This window comes from Artibeus jamaicensis, unplaced genomic scaffold (genome assembly GCF_021234435.1).
Source record: "Artibeus jamaicensis isolate MK-2021 breed Jamaican fruit bat unplaced genomic scaffold, CSHL_Jam_final contig_233, whole genome shotgun sequence".
NCBI lineage: Eukaryota > Metazoa > Chordata > Mammalia > Chiroptera > Phyllostomidae > Artibeus > Artibeus jamaicensis.
In genome coordinates this window covers 64,358,659-64,380,190 of record NW_026521486.1, presented here as the reverse complement: position 1 = coordinate 64,380,190, position 21,532 = coordinate 64,358,659, and the positions used below count along the sequence as shown (strand labels likewise).

Below are 21,532 nucleotides of genomic sequence, written 5' to 3'. Positions count from 1 at the left end.
GTATGTATAACATGAAATTTGTATTTTTTAAATCTGAAAAATACCTGCAGTATTTAGAAAAAGGAAGCTATTTAGAAGTATTTTATTTCCACCTTTCAAAGATAATATCAAACCTACAAACTCAGGTTTTCCATTAGTAGGTTCAGTAGCCGACTCTGACAAGTATCAATATCCCAACAAAGGCTCATGCTGCATTATTTCTCTACGTGGTCAGGTAAGGGAATCTTAGTTCTAACTCAACCTAATACACTTCTCTCATGCATTTGTAAAATACCAGCTGTATTAAAGACTGCAACAAATTACAGATTTCTTAGAGTCCTACAAATCACAATTTGTTAAACTTCAATAAGAGGTTAAGAGAGATAGGCCTGCAGACACTGAGATTTCTAAGGTTGCAGTAATATTAATTATAAAATACTGTAACTCTTCCCTATATTTTCAAGATTTAATACAGAGGAGACAGAACAGATGGGGATTCAATTCAATGAAGACAGATTGAGGTAAACTAGAGACAGATCGCAGCAAGGAGTTTTGATTTTTTTGTTGCCCCAACATCTAAAGTCAAGATGATTAAAAAGCAAAGCAAAGCTTACTTTCATAAATGGAGGTTTTAAAACTTTCTATGCATAATATCTACATGGTAATCATATTTAAGAAAAAAGCTGAGTCAACATAAAAGTCAAAATAGGGTTTTTATATTTTAGAAAAATTCAGTGAAATATCCTTCTGGTTTTTTCCTAAAATTCAAGTTTCTCCAAGTGTCCTTGGGGACATGAAAAGGAACTCATGAGTTTTCTGACTGAATTACGTGAGCCCTTTTCCACTTAAGTGCTTAAGTCCTTCCACATGAGACTTGCGTTTCTAAGGTGCAGTAACTATTTTGTATGGGAGACAATGGTGCTTTCTGTGTAACTATAGCCCTATTTATATCAGCAAAATACAAAATTAAAACGAAAATATATTGACCTAGAGGATGGCACTTCATTTATCTCACTCTTTAACTCCTATGAAGTAGGTGCCATTATCATTCGCATTTTACAGATAAGGAACTTGAGGCAACTAACCAGGGCCACAAGCTAGGAAGTGTCAAGTCTGGGATTACAGATGCTACAAATCTGGTTCCAGAGCCTACGTTCTCATTCACTATACTAAACTGTCCATTCTGCACCCCTAACACTCACCTGTAATTAACTTATTTCCCACCTGATCAGTGGTTCTTAAAGTGTGATTTTGCCCTTCAATATGTACTCTCCCCCACAACCCACCCTAAATCAAACTAGAGGACACTTGGCAATGTCTGGAGATAATTTTGGTTGTCACACCTTGAGGCTGGGGATGGCATTTACTGGTCTCTAGTGGGTGGAAACCAGGGATGCTGCAAAAATTCTCCAATGCACTGAGCAGCACAAAACATCTATAGTGCTGAGGCTGAGAAACCCTACAACAGAGTACAAATTCTAGGAGGGGAGGGTCCTAAGTTGATCTCAGTCACTGCTTTATCCTCAGACCTAGAGCTATGTTTGACACACAGAAATGCTTATTTTATCTGTTGAATATTTGTCTGTTTTTAAGAGCCTAGAACTTGGCCTGATACATAGTGGGCAACAAACATTTGAATTAATGAGGGCACTCTCAGAGAGGGTCAAATGAATGCAACAAGACATAGTAAACTGAAGTAACTTTAGTGCTCCACAGTCCCATGTCTCCTGGGTTCAGGACTGCCAAAGTGAGTCTCTTAGTTAAGTGGGACTACTGCAACAAACATTTTTTTAAAATAGATACATGTTACCTTTAAATAAATAGAATTCTGTGAGTTAAATATGTAATCAATAAGAACTTTGCTTTCTTATAGGAAAGCCTTTATATTATCCCATTCAGATAGCATGTATTTAGGGGATTATCAGACACCCTAAATTAGATATCCCTAATTAATTGATGATATGCTTCAGTGACTGACAAATACTTTCAGAAAGTTTGAGTTCAAATTTGTTTACAAGTATCGAAAGCCCCCCAAAACTGAATTATAGCACACATAAGACAAAGACAGAATTATCTAAAAATAAAGTAGTACCTCAGTCCACTTCATTAAAAAAATTTTATAACTATAATATTCTAGGTATAATTTCATCCTATATTTTAAAAAAGTCCATAGCTGTAACATCTGTCCAAAGTATTTTCAATTCTTCCTGCTATACCTCAAAGAGGTACTGAATATGATGCAGAAGACATATATGTTCATAAATAATATTGCTTGACTTACAAAATTCTTTCCCAAGGAAAAATTCAAAAGGTGGTTATATGGCTATTCAAACAATACTAGGAAAAAAAAAAAACCTGACATCTTTCATTCATCATTTCTGAACTTAATGAATCTGGCTTGCCCAAATGTGAAATTATGAAATCACACTATGTAAAATGCACCTATCACATTTAAAAAGAAGTTAAGTCTATATTTATTTACTAGCACTGTTAAACATTACACGAAACACATTCAAGTGGCAAGTAATTATAATGCAAGCCCTTGCATGGCAATCCAAATTTATTGAACTACTGATGCTAAGTTATACAAAATTGCACCACTTTAATTAAGGCTTTTAGTTTACATTTGGCCACCTCTAAGTAGTTGTAACATTAGGTTGGTCAATTTAAATACTGTGGCTCCATGTTGGATAGACACACAATCTTTACACCCAAACGTTAATGCATACAAAGCAACAAGGCATTGTTAAATAAAACAGCAATAGTTACTGCAACTTAGGCCTTGTGACCAATTACACATGATTAAAATTACTTCCCACATTCACATCCACAGTACTCGTTCACCATTTAACATCTCAACCAAAACGTTACACGTGAAACAATCACTAACAGGCAAAAATACTAAACCTGTATATTTGGTATTGCAAATACACTTATGCATGAGCAAGCAAGGGATTCACAGTGAGAATCTACAGCTGCAGAAGCCTGAAAATGATTTACAAAAATTGTTAAATCATTAAAAAATTGTTTGAAAATATACACTTCTTGTTGTAGACCCCCACTGTACATACAACTATAAACACTGTTCCCTATGTAAACAAAAAAGGAAACATATAATAAGAGATTTGAAAAATCTGGACATTTCCTTCCCAACAGATATTAAAGGCAATGTCTTTAATCTAAGACATCATAATGAAAGGACTATCATATTTTAAAGACAAGATCACTGTCTCCACAGGTTTTTTAAAAATTAAAAAAACTATATAGCTGTGTTAATCAAAGCGCTTATTTGTACAATACAATGATAATGACCTTGATTTTCTTAAAAAAAATTACAATAAGCTACAAGTATCAAAGAAGCAAAGTTATCTGGAGTAGTCTATATAGGAGCTCTTTGGACTTTCTTTTATTATGCTAAAATAGTGGTGCTTTTAGGATTTACATTATTGTACTCTCCAATACAAAGTATGGGGCGTGTTAAAGTATACAGTACACCATTTTCATACATGTACAACATTGGTGGGTGAAAAATGTCTCTTAGCAGTAATACTGGATTGTAGCCTCTGGTTTTACCAGCTGCATACTCTAGGACTATTATATAAGTAAAAATCTCTCTTGTGATACTGGAAAGTGATTAGAATGTGCAAACTGATGTAGTAGCTTTCATCTGCCTCTTAAAGGGTACCACCACAGAAAGTCCATTTAAGATGTTGGTAGGTTTAACAAAGTTGGAATGCTGGCACTGTTGAATTGGGCAACAGTTCTTCAGACCTGTCAAAAGAAAAAAATAAATTGAAAACATGGGTAGAAAACTGTACACATGAGAGCCAAAGGAACACACTGTGTTACAAATGAATAGAATGTACAACTCATAGCAAAGTAAAGCAAGGGTAGATGTTTTCATCTTTTTGGAATGAGTTCATCTATTCTGCTGGCCTTTTGAAAGCCAGTCAAATGAAAGTTTTAGATAAAAACAAGAAAGTATCCCTTAGTGCAAATTTCTGTGTATTACCTTCCAAAGATTAAAAGTGAGGGGAAGAAAAAACACATGAAAATTTCAGGTCAGGTCAACTTCATTATATTTAATAAAATGTGTGATGCTATAAAAGTATTTACAACTCTAGAATTACATTCACTAGGGTTTCTAGTATTAGAAAATCAAGACCATTCTTCCTCACTCTTCCAATGACAGTGGTTAAGTACACAAAACAGAATTTATTTCATGATGGTCTGTAAGTTCAGTTGTATACTTTCAAATCCCACATTTAAACAGATTCCATCAACTTTTAGATCCAAGTCAGAAAGTTGGTATTACACTAAAATCATGAAATTAAACTTAAAAAAACTGTGAGCAATGTACATAAAAGAGGTAAAATAAGAACCCACTGTCTGTTAAGTATTTATTTGCTTTGGATGATTTTCTGCACACATGCCTGGGCTAAAAAAATGTTTCCTTTTCTGTTTTTCTGGGGATCAGACTTGTTGCAAGCTTCAAAAATGCTGTTAATTTATATGGTTGCTAATTTCCACATGTCTTGAACTTTTAGCCCTCATTTAGAGTCTGAGTTTGCTAAGTTTTCCTAGCAGACGGAATGTAGCAAAGGAATGTTGGAAAGGACAAGTGGGAATGTGTGAGTTCAGGCATGTGTGTGCTAAAAATGGGCATGTATGTGGTCAGGAATGAGATGATATCAAAAATGAGAAGATATATGAGGGGGGACACCTGAAAAATAGGACTTATCTTCAAGAGGGTGGGGAGCCCTTGCAGTATGTGCTTTTCCCACTAGGTGAGTGTTCTAGGAACCCACTGTATCCATGTACCAGCTGGCATTGTGAGCTGCTGTGCTTGGCTTCAGTGATTTTTTGGAAGTCTCTTTCAGTGTGTTTGCCCATGTCATGATGGGTGATTTACAAGCCCACCGGCCCACACCATGCTGAGTGTTCAGCAGTTTTTGACCCAAAAATGGTATGACCCACCCCACCGCACCCCAATGCCTCACTCTCCCTAATCAACGGATCTCACCCTGAGTGACTTTTGTTTCCCAAATGAAAAAGGTCCTTAAAGGGAAAGGTTTTGCCAATGTGGAAGAGGTGAAACAAAAAAATGGCAGAAGCGCCACAATGCATCGAGTTCTATAACTGTTTTGAGCAGTGGAAAAAAAAAGTCTTGATAGGTGTATTGCATCAAATGGAGAGTACTTTGAAGGTGACTAAGTATAAACATGTAAGAATACACAATTTTTAATAAATAAATTGCAGGTTTTTGGGGGGTCCCCTTTATATCTCTAAACAGAAAGCTGGGTCAAAACCCCCAAAGAGATATAGGATCAGAGTGCTACGGCAGGGCCATTCTAACATAGGACATCAAAAGAGCCCCAAGGAAAGAGTACAGTGCAATACAGTTTAATGAACACTGAGCAGGAAACCACTGTTGCTGGCAAACCACAGTAGCTAGCTAATGGCTGGGGATTTATCATGTTCCAGGCACTGATATAATTGCTTTATAAGTATTAACTCATTTAATACAATTAATTAATTTCAAAAACTATATAAAAATATTACATGCTTAGTTTTCCTTTGCTGTCTCTCCTGTGGGTTGTATTTGTGGTTCTCTCTGCCTGGAGCTCATCATCCCTACACAATTTCGACTTAACCTTAATATCCCAACTTAGATGGCTCTTACTCTGACAAGACTTTTCCTGAATCCACAGTTCACGTGTAACATAACTGGTTTGGTGTCACATTTACATGCGCTTCTATACTATTCATAATAACTAAGCATGGACTTGGGAGCCAGTCCATGGCTCAAATTTTCAGCCATGTACTCAAGATCACTGGATTAAAATTCTGGCTCTGTATTTACTAACTGCAGAGCTTGAAAAGTAACAATCTTTTTGTGTCTCAGTTCACTCATTTGTAGTATGGTAATAATAATAATAGTTCCTGACTCATAGGATTGTCAATATCAGAAAATAGTTAAAGTGACTGGCACATAATAAATGTGTTAAAGAATTCTTATTATCAGTACTATGCTGGATTTATTCTATAATAGCATTTATCATATTTTGTGATTATTCGTCTAACTCTTGCACTAGACCTTAATTAGCTCACTAAGGTGATGAAGAGGCAAAGAAGTCCGTTTTGTTCATCACTGTACTGTAAACACCAACCAGTATACCATTGGGGCATAAGTATGTGTTACAGGAACTAGAATATTCACTTATCTGGAATACTTCTGGTGATGATATATAAATAAGTTGTTTTAATCACTAGGATATACTAACTCCTGGCTATCTTAAAAGGGAAGCAATCATTTCTTTCTTAGAACAACAAAAAATTCTGTAATTGCTTTCTTAACAAGAGTACCCAAATCAAGCCGAGGTTAAAAGTTATAGAAAAAGATTAAAAAGGGGGGGAAAAATTAACATACCTGGCTCAGAGCTACAATGCATTTAGTATATTAAAGCAGCTGACACGATGACTTTTTGCGGGCCTTCCCAGGCACTGGAGTTTTTCTGTTGATTTGCCGCACTAGGTCATAAAAGATCTGCAAATACATTATTTTTTAATTTACAGAAGAAGAAAACTTAAAAAACACAAAAAAGTAAAATAAAAAAAGTGAACTTTCCATGGATATAAATGAACCCCAGAAAGCAAATATTTTATTCAGTTAAATGAAAGTCAAACCAGGTTTTCTTATAACTGCCAAGTTCTCTTCTGTTTATTTTTTGGGAGGGCCAAAATTGTTGTCCTTAAAATGAGTACTAAGTTGAAGGAGCCACAGACATCTTAGTTTTAGTTCAGTTAGAACATTTATCACTGTACAATGAAACCAATCCTTACTCTTCTTCAAATCTTTCTATGTATCTGTACATGACTTTAAGCCCCTTCCTTCAAGGCAAGAACCACGCATGTTTTTCTGAATTTGCTCTTTTATACAGCATCCTTCATATACCTGAAGACTCCTTTTCCCCACACCTACGATTTTGAGTGCAGCCTTCCTTCTTTTCATGGGTAATTCTACTTTAATAAAGAAGCTAAAATATCACTGTTGCTTATCAACATGCATATATTTAACAAGATTTCTGCCTACAAAGATGAACAAAGCACCCTGAGTACACATTAACCTGAAGATGGGTTAACAGACACACATTATTTTCCACTATTTCTGAGTGCTGAATTCCTAACAGAGTTTTTAAAGTATATTTCACCATACCTCATTAACATTTATTTTTGATTTTGCAGACGATTCTAGGAATGCACAGTTGTTCCACTGTCTTGCTAGATTTTGACCTTGTTCCTTTCCTACAACTCTTTCATCTTCCAAGTCACACTTATTACCAACCAAAATCATTGGAACCTAAAAATATATTTGTGAGGGTAAAAACAAGTAAGTAAATAAATAAATGACATAAATTCAAACTGAAAGAATTTTAAGAATCAACTCTAAGAATTATATTTTATGTCAGAGAAAAATACTAAATTATCAGAATATAACAGAACTTAAATACAAAAATCTTAACAATGTTAAGAACCTTTCATGTAAAATTTTTAGAAAACAAGCTATAATTGATTTATAAAAGGGAAATAACCCTTAAAATTGTATCACAATGGACTTATAACTGATTATAGTAAAAAAAATACAAAGCCTTTTCAAAAAAGTAGTACAAAAGGGTGTTGCTGTAAAAAGCCAGTATATTATCAAAAAGGAGAAATTTGTGAAGTCCCTAAAGTAGAATATTTAGTTTCTCATGTAGTCTGTATTTAAATGCCAGAAAATAAAATCATCTTAATTTACTAAAGATCTAGACCATGTTCATCATGTGTCTGGATACATGTGATGTTGTAAATTTAGAAGGACACTATGGAAAAACAGTACTTACTCTGTAAAACTCCCATTAATCATTTAGAGACTGACTTTCTAAAGAAGTTTTTGGAAAAAATCCAAAATCAAGAATTCTGGCTTTTTAGGAACAGATATAATAGAGTATTATATTAATAAATAGTTGTTTAATGTAACTCACAGAAGGAAACTACAGTAGTTAATAGAGACAGTACAAAACAGATTTACTAACTAAGAAATGCTCATTGAGGTTGATGTAAATATGTAGGGTGCCCCAAAGTTCTTGTTTCAGTAGTCTGGGAAACAACAGCATTTCCTAGAAGTCTCACAATATTTGCTATAATTAAACTACAGATAGTGCAGTGGTTCTTCAAAGTGAGGGGCCAGACCAGCAGCATCAACAGCATCTGGAAACCTGTTAGAAATGCGAATTCTTGAACTCAATCCCAGACCTACTGAATCAGAAATTCTGGGACTGGGGCCTGGCAATCTGTTTTAACCAGTTTTAACTGGTGATTCTGATGCAGGATCAATTTTGAGAATCACTGCAATATATAGTAAGATGAGGAATTAAAGTAATCCTTTTGAAGTTTCCTATAGGGATTAAACTCCATTATGATGCACTTTGAAGGGGCAAGTAAATTAACATGGCAGTCTAATGTATTTGTTGGTTTCCCTTAACCATTATTATTATGCCCCTTTTCTGTCATCGTGGCTTCTGACGTGTTCATGTATCATACTGATTCTCGTTAAAAAGGCTCTTGAATCTACCAGTAATGTGACCAGAACATCATTCCCTTCATTAGTACATTTATCGCATACATCACTTTCTTCCCCATCAAGCACATGATTTAAAAATGGAAGGTATAAATTTTATTTTACACAGATTAAGGGAAGAATGTTTCTTACTTTACACACTATATATTTGAAATATGTATGAGGATTAAAGATATATTTTGGCCTTTCAAGGAAAAAGCTAAATAAGCCTCAAAATACAATTTTAAGAGGAAGTCAGCTTACATCATCAGTGTCTTTAACTCGAAGAATCTGTTCTCTCAGATCTTGTAAATCATTAAATGTGGACTGTGCTGTGATGGAATAAACTAATGCAAAGCCTTGTCCATTTTTCATGTACAAATCTCTCATTGCTGTAAATTGTTCCTACAATAGAAAGAATTATTAAAGAACAATGTAACAGATACTTTGACAATTTTCAAAGTCTATAATTAGAGTTCGATGAAGAATACTGTGGTATTATGCAACATATCTTAAAATTATAGTCCATGGCAAGATGCTGTTTGGAAAAAGTTGGTATCTCAAATAGTAAGTTTTTAATTTGAAAATGATACACCAAAGCAGATTTATGTGCAGTAAGTATATGTACTTAAGTCGAACAGAATGCCCTGCCTCTGAAAGCTACTTACTTAGAGGCAGTTTTTAAATATTTCATAATGTGTAGGGCACTCAAATGAAATCCCCAAGTACTAGCAGCTAGCGAACAATGCTCTAGGTTCAGTGGGGCCCAACAGCACTCGTACCTTGCCACTTTCCTCCTTCATTAGACTGTGAGTCTTTGGGCATAAAAACACAGTCCATGGCATATAGCAGGCACTCAGTTAAATGAACATCACATATTCAGAATAAATCTTCCCCTCACGTTCAGATACCAACATATCTAGCCAGTCCATAATTACTCTGAAGGAGGAAATATATCATTCAAAATACTTCAGTCACTGAAGAATAAATATGTATTATGCAAATAAACAAATATTACTGAGTATTTTCCACATTATTTAAAATATGGCAATAAATTTTAACTTGTTGTAAAAATACTATTGAGACTAAAAGTTTTCATCCAAACAACTTTTTTATTTTTTAAGTAACTGACTCCCTATAATGACAAAGGACACACACACAAAAGTAGGATTTGAGAACAAGAAAAATAGCTTTAAGATTTAATACAAATAGCACTTTTAAATAAGGTTAATATTTGTTTATAGAGTACTAGCATTTGCAAGGTCAATATTGCACAAGTTGTGCTATCTACTTTGATACTTTGTCTTACATACCGTTCCCGCAGTATCCAAGATTTCAAGCATACACTGTTGTGCATCTACTTCAACTTGCTGGGGGGCAGGGAGGAATCAAAATACATTATTTTTTAAGTGTAGACAAGACTACCTCAATATATACAAAAGCTACAATATTTAAAATAGAGACACAGATTACAAATAACGAAGTTCAAGCAACACTTTTACAGAAGAAAATAGCTAAATAACTGAGGGCCACCAACATCAAATTGTATGAGATGCAAAAAACCATGTATTCTGATCCAATACAGACTTACAAGATATAAGCTCAATATGAATCACTCAGCATTTAACTGTAGAAAAAAATTATTTCAAAATAGATCATAAAATTAAAATCAGTAACAGTTCCAATAATATCAGAGGTAATTCTGTCTACCTCAATTCTGACATACTTTAGAAAGATCTTCTATTCTCTAGATAACCACATCTCCTTCATTGTACTGGAACAAAATTTCTGGTAGTGAGAAAGTAGAAGATTGCTACAATATATTATGTTACCCACTTTTACCTAACATTTTCTAAGAAAAGAAGTTTCTTAAAAATTACTTAAAATTATTTAATTATTTAGAAATTACTTAAAATTAGCTGAGGTGAAAGTAAGAGTTATGCTGCCACATAGCTGGGTGGCAGGAAGGGCTCGCCAATTGTTTTGTTTTTGCAGACTGTGGACAGAGGGACAAATGAAACACAGTATCTGCATATCAACAGGGGCCATGCTGACTACTACATAAGGTGAGAGATATCTTTCTCCCTTCTACATTAAAGATGTTTGCACACTACACTTTATTGTCATATGTTGTGTTAGCAAACATCAAAATAAACTTTTCTATTATTAGAAGTGGCACTTACTCAAGGAGTTATTAGAAGGAAGGTAGGAGACTTCTGCATTGACATCTTTAGGTTAAAAAGGGAGCTTTAGAGTACTTATAATCTTGGGGTTGGAGGTGGAGTGTAACATGGAATTACCACTTGGAATGGATGGCCTAGCTCTTAAATTTGCTTGCTAAATTACAATGTTGGGGTCAGGATAAGCTTAAAATTTTCAGAGAGTAAGAGAGATGGAGAGTGAGAGCAAGTGTTTAAGATTCTCATTAACTGGTAAACACACAATGCCAAGAAATAATCAAGTGTGAACTTTTCCCATTAATTCTATAAATAATTAACTCTGCTTCTTTACCTACTTTGTAAACAACATTCAATAATTATACAGCTAAAAACAATATATTTATAGTAAAGTCAAAAGCAAAAAGCCTTTTAAAGTAACATATACCTTTCTATAAGAATCTTCTATCGTAGGATCATATTTTTCAACAAAAATTCCTTGAACAAACTGTACAGTCTGAAAAAAATTAACATACCATTACTTTTCTAAAGAAAAAAAATCCAAATCTGTACATTTAAAAATTTTTATTTTAAGATTTTATTTATTTACTTTTAGAGAGGGGGAAGGGAGAGAGAATGAGAGGAAGAAACATCAATGTGTAGTTGCCTGCTGGGGAACTGGCCCACAACCCAGGCGTGCGCCCTGACTGGGAAACGGACTGGCGTATGTGAAACAGAGTTTATTCTTGTATTATTATTTACTGTATTTTGCCCCATAGGAGCACTTGTAAATCTCCTTTTGCCCCACCCTGTATATTTACAGTTTTTAAAAATGTTTCCGGTTTGTCTTAAGGACTTAAATTCTGGATTTTAATTAGAAAATGGTAATGGTTTTATGTACACACATATGTGCACAATGAAGATACCTCCCCACTACTCTGGATATAATTACAAATGAAAGAGCAGCTCATGCTCTGTTGTATGCACTTCTCAGTTTGATGGCAGCATATCAAGTTCTGAGCTAGGTGGTCGGTCAGTCTATCTTATTGTGGGGCTTTGCTAAACTTTCAATTATTCATGAAGTTATCTTCCTTAAGTTCTTCCTTTCCTCAACCACCATAAGCTCTTTTTTTCTTGCTATACTATTCCTTGAGAAAACATAGTCAAAGGTATTATTTTAAAGAGGTTTTTAAATAAGCTTTATTCAATATTTTCTGAGATAAAAAATATATAAGCCAACTCTCAATGAGAAAGACCAAGACTAATTCCTATCTGGCTCTGAAATGCAGATGCACACGTTTTATATGTTCTCACCTGCTCTGTGCTTAGCTCTAACTGTATTCTGGCATATCTCATGTTGGCCTGAAACCAATGTTCCCAAGAGAACATGATCTACCCAGACACAACTAAAGTTGACTAAAATGACAAGAAAAATATTACATTGCTTCTAAAATCACTATGAGATTTCACCTTAACAAATAAATGAAAACAATCGAAACTGAAACTGAAAGGAAGAACATGTCTTGGAGTGAATAGTTTAGGTACAGTGAGAATGACTTACCAGTGCAGATTTTCCAACACCTCCTGAACCAAGAACGACTAGCTTATACTCACGCATGTTGCACACTTGTCAAAAGCTAGTACCTATTAAAGAAAACAAACAAACAAAATAATCTTAGGAGTATCTTTGTATTCATGTAGTTCTTATACAAGGCATTCAAACAAGTAGGCTTATTTAAAAATGAGTATTGTACTACTGTGTTGGCCAAAAAGTTTGGTTTTTTCCATATGATGGCTCTAAGCAGCACTTAGTTGTCTTTAACTTCATTTGAAACAATTTTGTTAGATTGTATTGTTAACAGCTGTCATGTCAGTGTGCATTTAGAAAAAACTTATCAAAGCTGGTGAATTTTTGTGCAGCCATTTTAGTATTGAAAATGGAAAAAGATACACAACATTTTCGGCATATTATGCTTTATTATTTCAAGAAAGGTAAAAACACAACTGAAACACACAAAAATTTGTGCTGTGTATGGACAAGGTGCGATGACTGATTTAGCGTGTCAGAAGTTGTTTGCGAAGTTTCTTGGTAGTATAGACATTTTGGCCAAATAAGTCTTTGCTGTGGGGCTGGCCGTCTTATGCATTAGAAGATGTGTAGCAGCACCCCTGGCCTCTACCCACTAGAAACCAATAGCAGTAGATAGCCAACATTCTCAAAATATCCAAATCAATGAAGTTATTTGTGAAAATGAAAAATGTGTCTCTTACTTTACAGAAAAAACTAAACAGACATTTTGGCCCACCCAACGACATGAAGCATTCCATAAACAGACTTACTAAAGAATGCTACTGACAGGGCTCTTCTGTAACACACTAGATGTAGAAAGAAACTGCAGATTTACAGACACAACTTTTAGCATATCCTAAATTCAACTATAATAAAACATTTAATAAGAAAAAATGGGGGAGGGCTGAAGAAAAGCATGAAGGGGTATTCTGCTGTCCACAAGATGGCAACGACAGACATGTTTACTCCCCTTCCCTGAATCATCTGTAACCTTGAGTCACAAATAGTTGAATGCCTACTAAGTAAAGGAATATACCCAATGCAGGGAAAATGCTGCCTTTACTGAGCTAATACTGTAGAAAGATAAAGAGGATAGGAGAAGTCTGTAAACAAATCTAACCCACCACCTGTTTTTGTATATAAAGTTTTATTGAAACACAGCCCATTCATTTGGTATCTTCTGTGGTTGCTATCTTGCTGTGATGACAGAATCAAGAAGTTACAGCACAGACCATCCGGTCTGCAAAACCTAAAATATTTCCCTGGGCATTTACAGGAAAAACCTGCCGACCCCTGAGACACATGAATGGTAAATCATTTAGCAGAGAAAGCAGACCAAATATCCATTACTAACGTGGGAGAGGTACAAAGAGTCTGAAAATGGTCAGGAATCAGTGGCAGAACTGAAGAATATAAATGCCTAGCCTTGAAAATTCTACTGAATGTTCATGTTTAATATGATGAAATATGGAAATCAATAATAAAATCAACAAGAAGCCAACCATATCAAAGCTTATCATTATAAAATATCAGTATACTAAGGATAGAGGAAGAAGATCCTAAGTTTCCAGAGTGGAGGATATCATGAGAACACAAAGCTCCCCCATTCCTAGAAAAAAAATTATTGGTCAGTGTCCAAGGTATAAAAGTAGCCACCAGAACAGGTTTTAAACATTCTTAATCAAGAAATGACAGTTCTTTAAGTCATAATAACAAGTAACACTACCAAAACTGGTTTAAACACATTTAATCAAACAATACCCATTTGCTTCAGTGACTATGCTTCTGCAAACTAGTCAATCATCGATAACGCTGTACACTTCTGAAAGTCAATCACGAAGGGACTAATTTTGTGTATTACTTTGTGTTAAATCTCTTTATATGTTCTTTCCTTCCAGTCCATACTCTTAGGAAAAAAATATCCTTTGTTTTACCTATCCCTGACATTCCTTTATTTCTCCTTAGTATGCCAGGGCTATTGTCATGGGCTTCCTTACAAAACTGTCTCCTACACTTCTGCCTTTAAATACAGGAAGGACTATCTACTATATATATATTTTTCCATTCCTGAATGGGGACCCCCCAGACCCACAAAAAGTTAGCTGCTAACTTTCCCATTCATTAGTTCCTTTATTTTATTTCTAAACTTGAATCCCTCATTCCCACACACTTTCATGGTTCTTACCAGATTATAATTTTAGGAATGAAGATATGCAATAAAAGTTGAATAAACTTTCAGCTTTAGGAAAGCACATAAATTTTGGACAATAAAATTACTCCTTGTAAAAATTTAACCAAAGTTACGTTTATTTCTTTTCATGTAAAAAGTCATTTAAAAATAGATAATTACTTAGGTTAACATTTCTATTATCAGTGCCATGCAGACATTACCCAACCACATAGATCTGTAATTATCTATTTGAGGAATATTTTTAAAACCTTAGGATTCTAATGAAAAATGCCTCCAAATTATGTTTCTGAACCCAACTAGAATGAAGTGTGGCAACGTTGGGGACAAGAATTTCCTAAATACCCCAAAGAGCAAACCAACTACTTTACCACAAACAAGACTCATCTCTTGGGCTATGTCATTTTTTATTTTTTAATGACTTGCTATTTTTCTTTATCTACCAACCTACAAAAAACTAACTTCAATGAACACTCATCAAAATGCCAATCAATCAACAACTGCCTCACTTGAGTGGCAGTGCTTCTACAGTTGACACAAATCCATTCCTGCCTTTCAAAGTTTGTTGATCTTTGAACTCTAATTCTCTAAAACCATTCCCTAAAACCAGAGCAGACTAGCAGTCTAGTCTGCTCTGCTCAGGGGAAGCAGTGTCTGACTAGGATAGCTGTTCCTTAAGCACTGTATTTTTGAGACTGTAAGACGTATGTTTTTTTACCAAAATTTTTGCTTCAAATTTCCCCCCTATCTTCCTCCTCTAAAACCTAGGTGGCATCTTACAGTGCAGACCCCAGATGCACGTAGGTTTTATGGGGGGGGGGGGGGAATTGTGAAGCAAAAAATGTGGTTAAAAAGTGTCTTATAGTCCAAAAACTACGGTAATCAATAACTTCAGCTTTGTTTTTTGTTTCAGATATGAATGGTCTCTCTTATTCTTTGACAGTTGACTTACGACCTACGACCTTCATTGGCATTATTCCCAATGGTGCCCTTAGACAAACAAGTGTACTAAATGGGCTGCTTGTGACCCACTTCTGTTTGTGCTTGTAACTTGCTATCAGATGAGTCAGTTTCAACGATGATGGGAGTTCCAGTCTGTTCCTTGAGCTCTCATGACACGCTACAAATATTGGGTTGGCCAAAAAGTTTGTTTGGTGGTTCCATAACATGGCTCTAATAGTGCTTAGTTGTGTTTAACTTCATTGGACACAATTTTGTTAGATTGTATTGTGGCAGTTGTCCTATCAGCTTGCATTAAAAAAAAACAAAACTGATCAAAATGGTTGAGTTTTTTGTGTAGCCATTTTAATATTGAAGATGGAAAAAAATAACATTTCTGGCATATCATGTTTTATTATTTTAAGAATGGTAAAAACACAACTGAAGTGCAAAAAAAAAGATTTGTGCAGTATATGGTAAAGGTGCTATGACTGATTGAACACATGAAAAGTGGTTTGCTAAGTTTTGTGCTGGAGATTTCTAGCTGGATGATGGATGCTCCGTTGTTGGGTAGTTGAGAGCAATCAAATCAAGACATTGAGAACAACCAGTGCTATACCACGTGGGAGATAGTGGACACACTCAAAATATCCAAATCAATAAAGTTACTGGTTGAAAATGAATATTGTGCCTTTTATTCTACGGAAAAAACAAAATAGACTTTGGCCAACCCAAAATGTTGTCATTAAAAGCCTAGGTGGTAAGCATTATCAGCATCTACTATATGCAGAGTGGCACTTATTTATTTTGTTGTCCCCTATTTGGTCTAGAAATGTTTGTTGAATAAAAGAATGACTAATTAAAGACCAATAATTCATTTCCAGCAAAGGAAATAATTATTTAAAAATTTAAAAGACCACTAACAGCCCTGGCTGGTGTAGCTCAGAGGACTGAGCATGGGTTGCGAACCAAAGGGTTGTCAGTTCGATTCCCAGTCAGGTCACATGCCTGGGTTTCGGGCCAGGTCCCCAGTGGGGGTCACATGAGAGGGGGTCACACTGGTGTTTCTCTCTTTCTCCCTCCCTTCCCCTCTCTCTAAAAATAAATAAATAAAATCTTTTAAAAAGACCACTAACAAGTTACCTTTCATAGGTAAAATGTCATTAAAATTCACATCAATTATTGACAACTGTCACAAATCCCAACTGAAAATGAAATACACAAATGTTGGCATTTAAAAAAAAAGTTCTTACACTTGCCCTGTAGAAACTGTAATCCCAGTAGAAAAGAAAATGCTGTACAGCAGGAACAGTGTTAAAACCAACAATTTTTGGGTTCCAAAGACACTTGCTCTGAACATCATAATCTATTTTTAAATTAATCTCATTAATAAATGTAAAAAGTAGGTTACGACAAGACTCAAATCCTTGAAAGGTGATATGCGACGTTTAAAAAGTACAATTCCTTTCCACTGAGATACTCTGTCAAGGGGTTTCCAAAGAGCTAAAAATTAAAACTTTCCTAAACCACCGGTAACCCAAGCAATTCTCCTATTCTCAAGTTGTTTAACTACAACACTCACCACCAGCCAGTTTGAAATTCTTTGATCTCAAGTTGTAAATAAAGAGGTAAGTAAAAACATTTTACTACTGGTTTCCAAAGTCAAGTGACATTATTACTTCTCCCACTAAACACTTTCAGGAAGGTTTCTCCTTTCTGACTCCAACTCTCAAAGTAGTATTTTAGCAACTAAAGAGAATTACTGTGTTCTCTTCTCAGTCCCAAATAAAATGAACTAATTCAGTGTCAGACTAACCTGGTTAATCTGTTGGATGCAACGAGAGAATTCAAAACTTCTGAGCAGATTTAAAAATTATTATTGGAGGAAGAAATGAGACCTAAATGCTATCTTTCACAGACTTTTTAAAAAAAATAAAACTTCTAACAGGGAACTACACAACAAACAGAAAGCTATTAAAATGAATATTGCTGACCATATTTACTTTCTGGGTTGTCTTATCTTTCTCACAATGAAGACAAATGGGAAATGTTTCAATCTTACAGTCTGCTGAGACTTCTCTATATACTAAATTTCTAAATCTAGTCAACATAGAATTCATAATTATTAAATTGTTTATAGCATTTTCTCTATTTTGATCAGTTATAATATTTCAAGTAGGAAACAATTTTCCCCTTGCCCTTTCCATGGATTAATATTGCCAGTAAATAAAGATTATTCCAATGTACACTGTGACATGCAATTGAAGGCTCATGTTTCTCAGTTCTGTCACCAGAGTCATAACTGTTGTTACCTTTCAGTTCAGTACTTGACCACATCTCTGAAAGAATGTATTACCTAAAGTATAACAATTTATCAGCAATATGACAAACGCAGAAGAAGCGTTTTCTTAATAAAGCCAAGTCAATAGATTAGCAAGGTAGTTTAGTGATCCCCCATCCCCAAAATAGGTAAAGATTCCAACAATCTTTTAAAAGTAGGCAAGAAGAAATAATGTGGGCTCAAGATTACCTTATTAGTTCCTAGCAGATCCCTCCAAACAGTTTGGATTTGTGTCGAACTCTACCCTGCTCCTAAGACATTTTTGGACATGACCTAAAAATTAACCTGTTGGTTTTTCCACATGTCAGATATAGCTGTTAATTCTCTAGGTATATATCCTCACTCAAAGATCTGCTGTATCTTTTAAATACAATTTAGGTAGCCGGAGTACGGGCACTATAACTTTATTATTTGCTGTCTTAGAATCTGGTATGCATATATACATGCATTTTAACTATATTTTAAATTTAAAAAGTAATACAAGTAAAAGTTACAAGCACAAGCTTTAGATATGATTTCCCAGGTTAGAATACCAGTTCTAACACAGATTGTCTAAGTGACCTTGGTCATGTTAATTTAACCTCTCTGTGCCTCATTACCTCATCTGGAAATGAGAATAATATATGTTGCTTAAAGTTTTTAAGATTCAAATGAAATAACTTATCCTACACAAAACACTTAACATCAGTCAGTAACATATAAGCAGTCTATTTTTAAAATAAATTTAGATTTTTAAAAGACCACTAACAAGTTACCCTTCATAGGTAAACTGCCATTTTACTTCACACTAATTATTGACAGATGTCACTGAATCCCAACCCAAACCAAACTACATAAATCTTGGCATTAAAAAAAAAAAGTTCTTATATTTGCTCTGTGGATTAGAATTCCAGCAGAATTATAACTGGCACTTAAAAAAAAGAAGAAAACAACTCATCTATTTAGCTATTTACAGTGCCTAAAATCTGAAGCACCCAAAGGACTTCAAAAGCATACTACACTACATTACACTACACTACACTATACTGAACTATATACCTGGGGGAGCTGTAATCAATTTGTCTCTCGTCAACCCTGTTACCAAGTCTAATTCATTCTACCTTGGTGTCTCTGGAATCAGTTTCATTCTCTCCACTCCATTACCTTATAAAGGCCCTCATTATTTCTCACACAGGAAAAGGGGGATACAAGAGACAAGTAAGAAGGGAAAACATTAAATGTTCACAGTGTTTATGTTAGCTCACAATCAAGCAGGGTCTACAGAAAAAATTCCTATTGGTGCAGAGAAGGATATGCCAGCAATACTTCTTGCCTAAGTCATACTTAAACCAGACCAGTGGATATTTTATAGGAAAAGAAATGCTCACTAGGAAATGAAGATTTTTCTGGGCAAAAGCATTAGCATGAGAGAATTCATCACATCATGAATGCACAGGGGCAGGTAGAAAAGGAAGGAGAGCTCTCCTTTGCTTAAGAGTTTGACCTGGCCCTGACAGGTGTGACTCAGTTGGTTCAAGTGTAGTCCTGCAACAGAAAGATTGCAGATTCGATCCCTGGTCTGGGGGCAGGCATGGGCAACCCCCAGTACTAACGCAGATGATTCCCTGTGCCTGTCCAGATCCTCAGTCTGGGTGCAAATGGAGGCAACCAACTGATGCTTCTCTCTTCCTAAAAGCAAAGAAAAAAATGTCCTCAGGTGAAGATAAAAAAAAAAAGGAAAAAAAAAAGGAAAAAAAAGGGAAAAGACAAAGAAAAGGAGGATTTCCAGTCAAGATAGTGGCATAGGTAAACACAACTCACCTCCTTGCACAACCACATAAAATTACAACTAAAATATAGAACAACCATTACTCTGAACCATCAGAAATTGAGTTGAACGGAAGTGTGACAACTACAGAATTAGAGATACCATATCCATTCAGACTGGCAGGAGGGGCAAAGACATGGAATAGGCTGGTCTCACATCCACGTGAAATCTCTGGCATCAAGGTGGGAGCTGGAGGACAGTTTGATAGATACAAAGGAGGGCAGAGTTCAGATAGAAAAAAGGGCAGAGTTCATTGTCCCTTTTCTGAGCCCTCCCCACACACAGCCACAGAGCCAGCAGGTTAGTGCCATATCTGAGACTCCATCAAACTGGCTAACACAATTTGTCCTGCCCAGGAGATGCCCTCAGACTCCACACCACCCAACTTATGGACCCCCCAAAACATTAACTGAAACTTTTCCAGATGAACAGCTGGTCTTGGCTCATGGTTCACAACTTCTTAAATCCAATGAAACCAGCAACAGTTGGCCTCAGTGAGCTCCCAGCCCCCATATCTCTTGCTAAATGGCCACAGGCCTGGCCCTAGCAGCAGCCAGCCTAGACTCACAGCTTAGAATTTCCAAGCACAGCACAACTAGCAGGCATCTTAGACTGCTTTATAGCTCAGCCACGTTCTCAGGAAGAACAAGGATGGTGGCTGACCTTGGCCTGAACCACCTGGGAAACCCCAGAGCCTGCATGCCCAGTGGACAGCTACAGACCATGCTGGAGTACCATCTCCCTGCCCCTGCACAGCTGATCTTCCACGGAGGGCAGAGATGGATGGTAAGTGGTTGCAGCCAATCCCTGCAGCTCACTGGCCTGGGTAAATCCCTTCCCACCTTTAAACATATATGAATGTTTATTGTCAATAGAAAATTAATAAAATCCCCACAAACAAACTAGAGAACAGAAGGGATAAAAGTATTTCGAAGTTTAGTTCAGTACATTATTCAGCTATTTTGCCCTTGTGAACCTTCTTCACAAAATCTTATCCGTTCTTCAGAGCTAGTCATCATTTGATTACAATGATAAAACTGTAAGCCAATTTTTTTCAGTGAGGATGAAATAAAAAAATTTTTAGTTGTTCAAGTACAGTTTTCTGCCTCCCCACCCTAGCCATCCCTACCTCCCTTCCCTGATTCCACACCCCCTTGGTTTTGTCCATGTATCTTTTATAGTTGTTCCTTGAAAACCCTTCACCCTTTCCCTCTCATCATTCCCTCCCATCTCCCCTCTGGTTACTGTCCATTTGTGCTTGATTTCAATGTCTCTGGTTATATTTTGCTTGCTTTCTTGCTTATTTTGTTGGTTAGATTCCACTTAAAGGTGAGATCATATGGTATTTGTATTTCACCGTCTGGCTTATTTCACTTAGCATAAAGCTCTCCAGTTCTATCCATGTTGTTGCAAAGGGTATAAATCCCTCCCACTGACCTGCCAACAGCAATCAAGGTTCAACTACAAGAGGAGGGTGTACTCAGCCCACACAAAGGGCGTACGTACCTCAAGTATCCAGCTTGGGTAATTGGGGAGGCTATGCCACTGGACCCTATAGAACACCCACTACATTAGGAACCACTACCAAGACACAGAGTCAAAGCAGCTCTAATACACAGAAACAAACACAGGGAGGCTATCAAACAAGACAAAGAAACATGGCCCAAATAAAAGAACAGATCAAAACTGCAGAAAAAGAGCTAAACAAAATGGAGATAAGCAACCTATCAGATGCAGAGTTCAAAACATTGGTTATAAAGATGCTCAAAAAATTTAGTGAGGACCTCAGCAGCATAAAAAAAATCTAGTCAGAAAAGAAGGATACACTAATTGAAATAAAGAACAATTTACCGGGAAACAATAGTAGAGTAGATGAAGGTGAGAATCAGTGATTTGGAAGACAAGGAACCAACCAACCAAAAAACCCACAAACAAACAAACAAACAAACAAAC

The 21,532-nt window shown here is 35.7% G+C and overlaps 1 protein-coding gene across 2 annotated transcripts in view; it reads right to left on the bottom strand.

The window, feature by feature from the left end:
* Positions 1–2,429: 2,429 nt before the first annotated feature.
* RAP1B (RAP1B, member of RAS oncogene family) overlaps positions 2,430–21,532 on the bottom strand; it is a 38,051-nt gene continuing 18,948 nt past the window's right edge. For both annotated transcript variants that reach the window (XM_037136720.2, XM_037136719.2), the window contains exons 2-8: positions 12,296–12,378; positions 11,183–11,251; positions 9,892–9,948; positions 8,843–8,983; positions 7,196–7,339; positions 6,410–6,526; positions 2,430–3,750 (exon numbers count right to left, since the gene is read on the bottom strand). In XM_037136720.2, the coding sequence (XP_036992615.1) occupies positions 6,440–6,526; positions 7,196–7,339; positions 8,843–8,983; positions 9,892–9,948; positions 11,183–11,251; positions 12,296–12,352 (555 nt within the window). In that variant the 5' untranslated portion in view covers positions 12,353–12,378 and the 3' untranslated portion in view covers positions 2,430–3,750; positions 6,410–6,439. The remainder of the gene's footprint in view (positions 3,751–6,409; positions 6,527–7,195; positions 7,340–8,842; positions 8,984–9,891; positions 9,949–11,182; positions 11,252–12,295; positions 12,379–21,532) is intronic.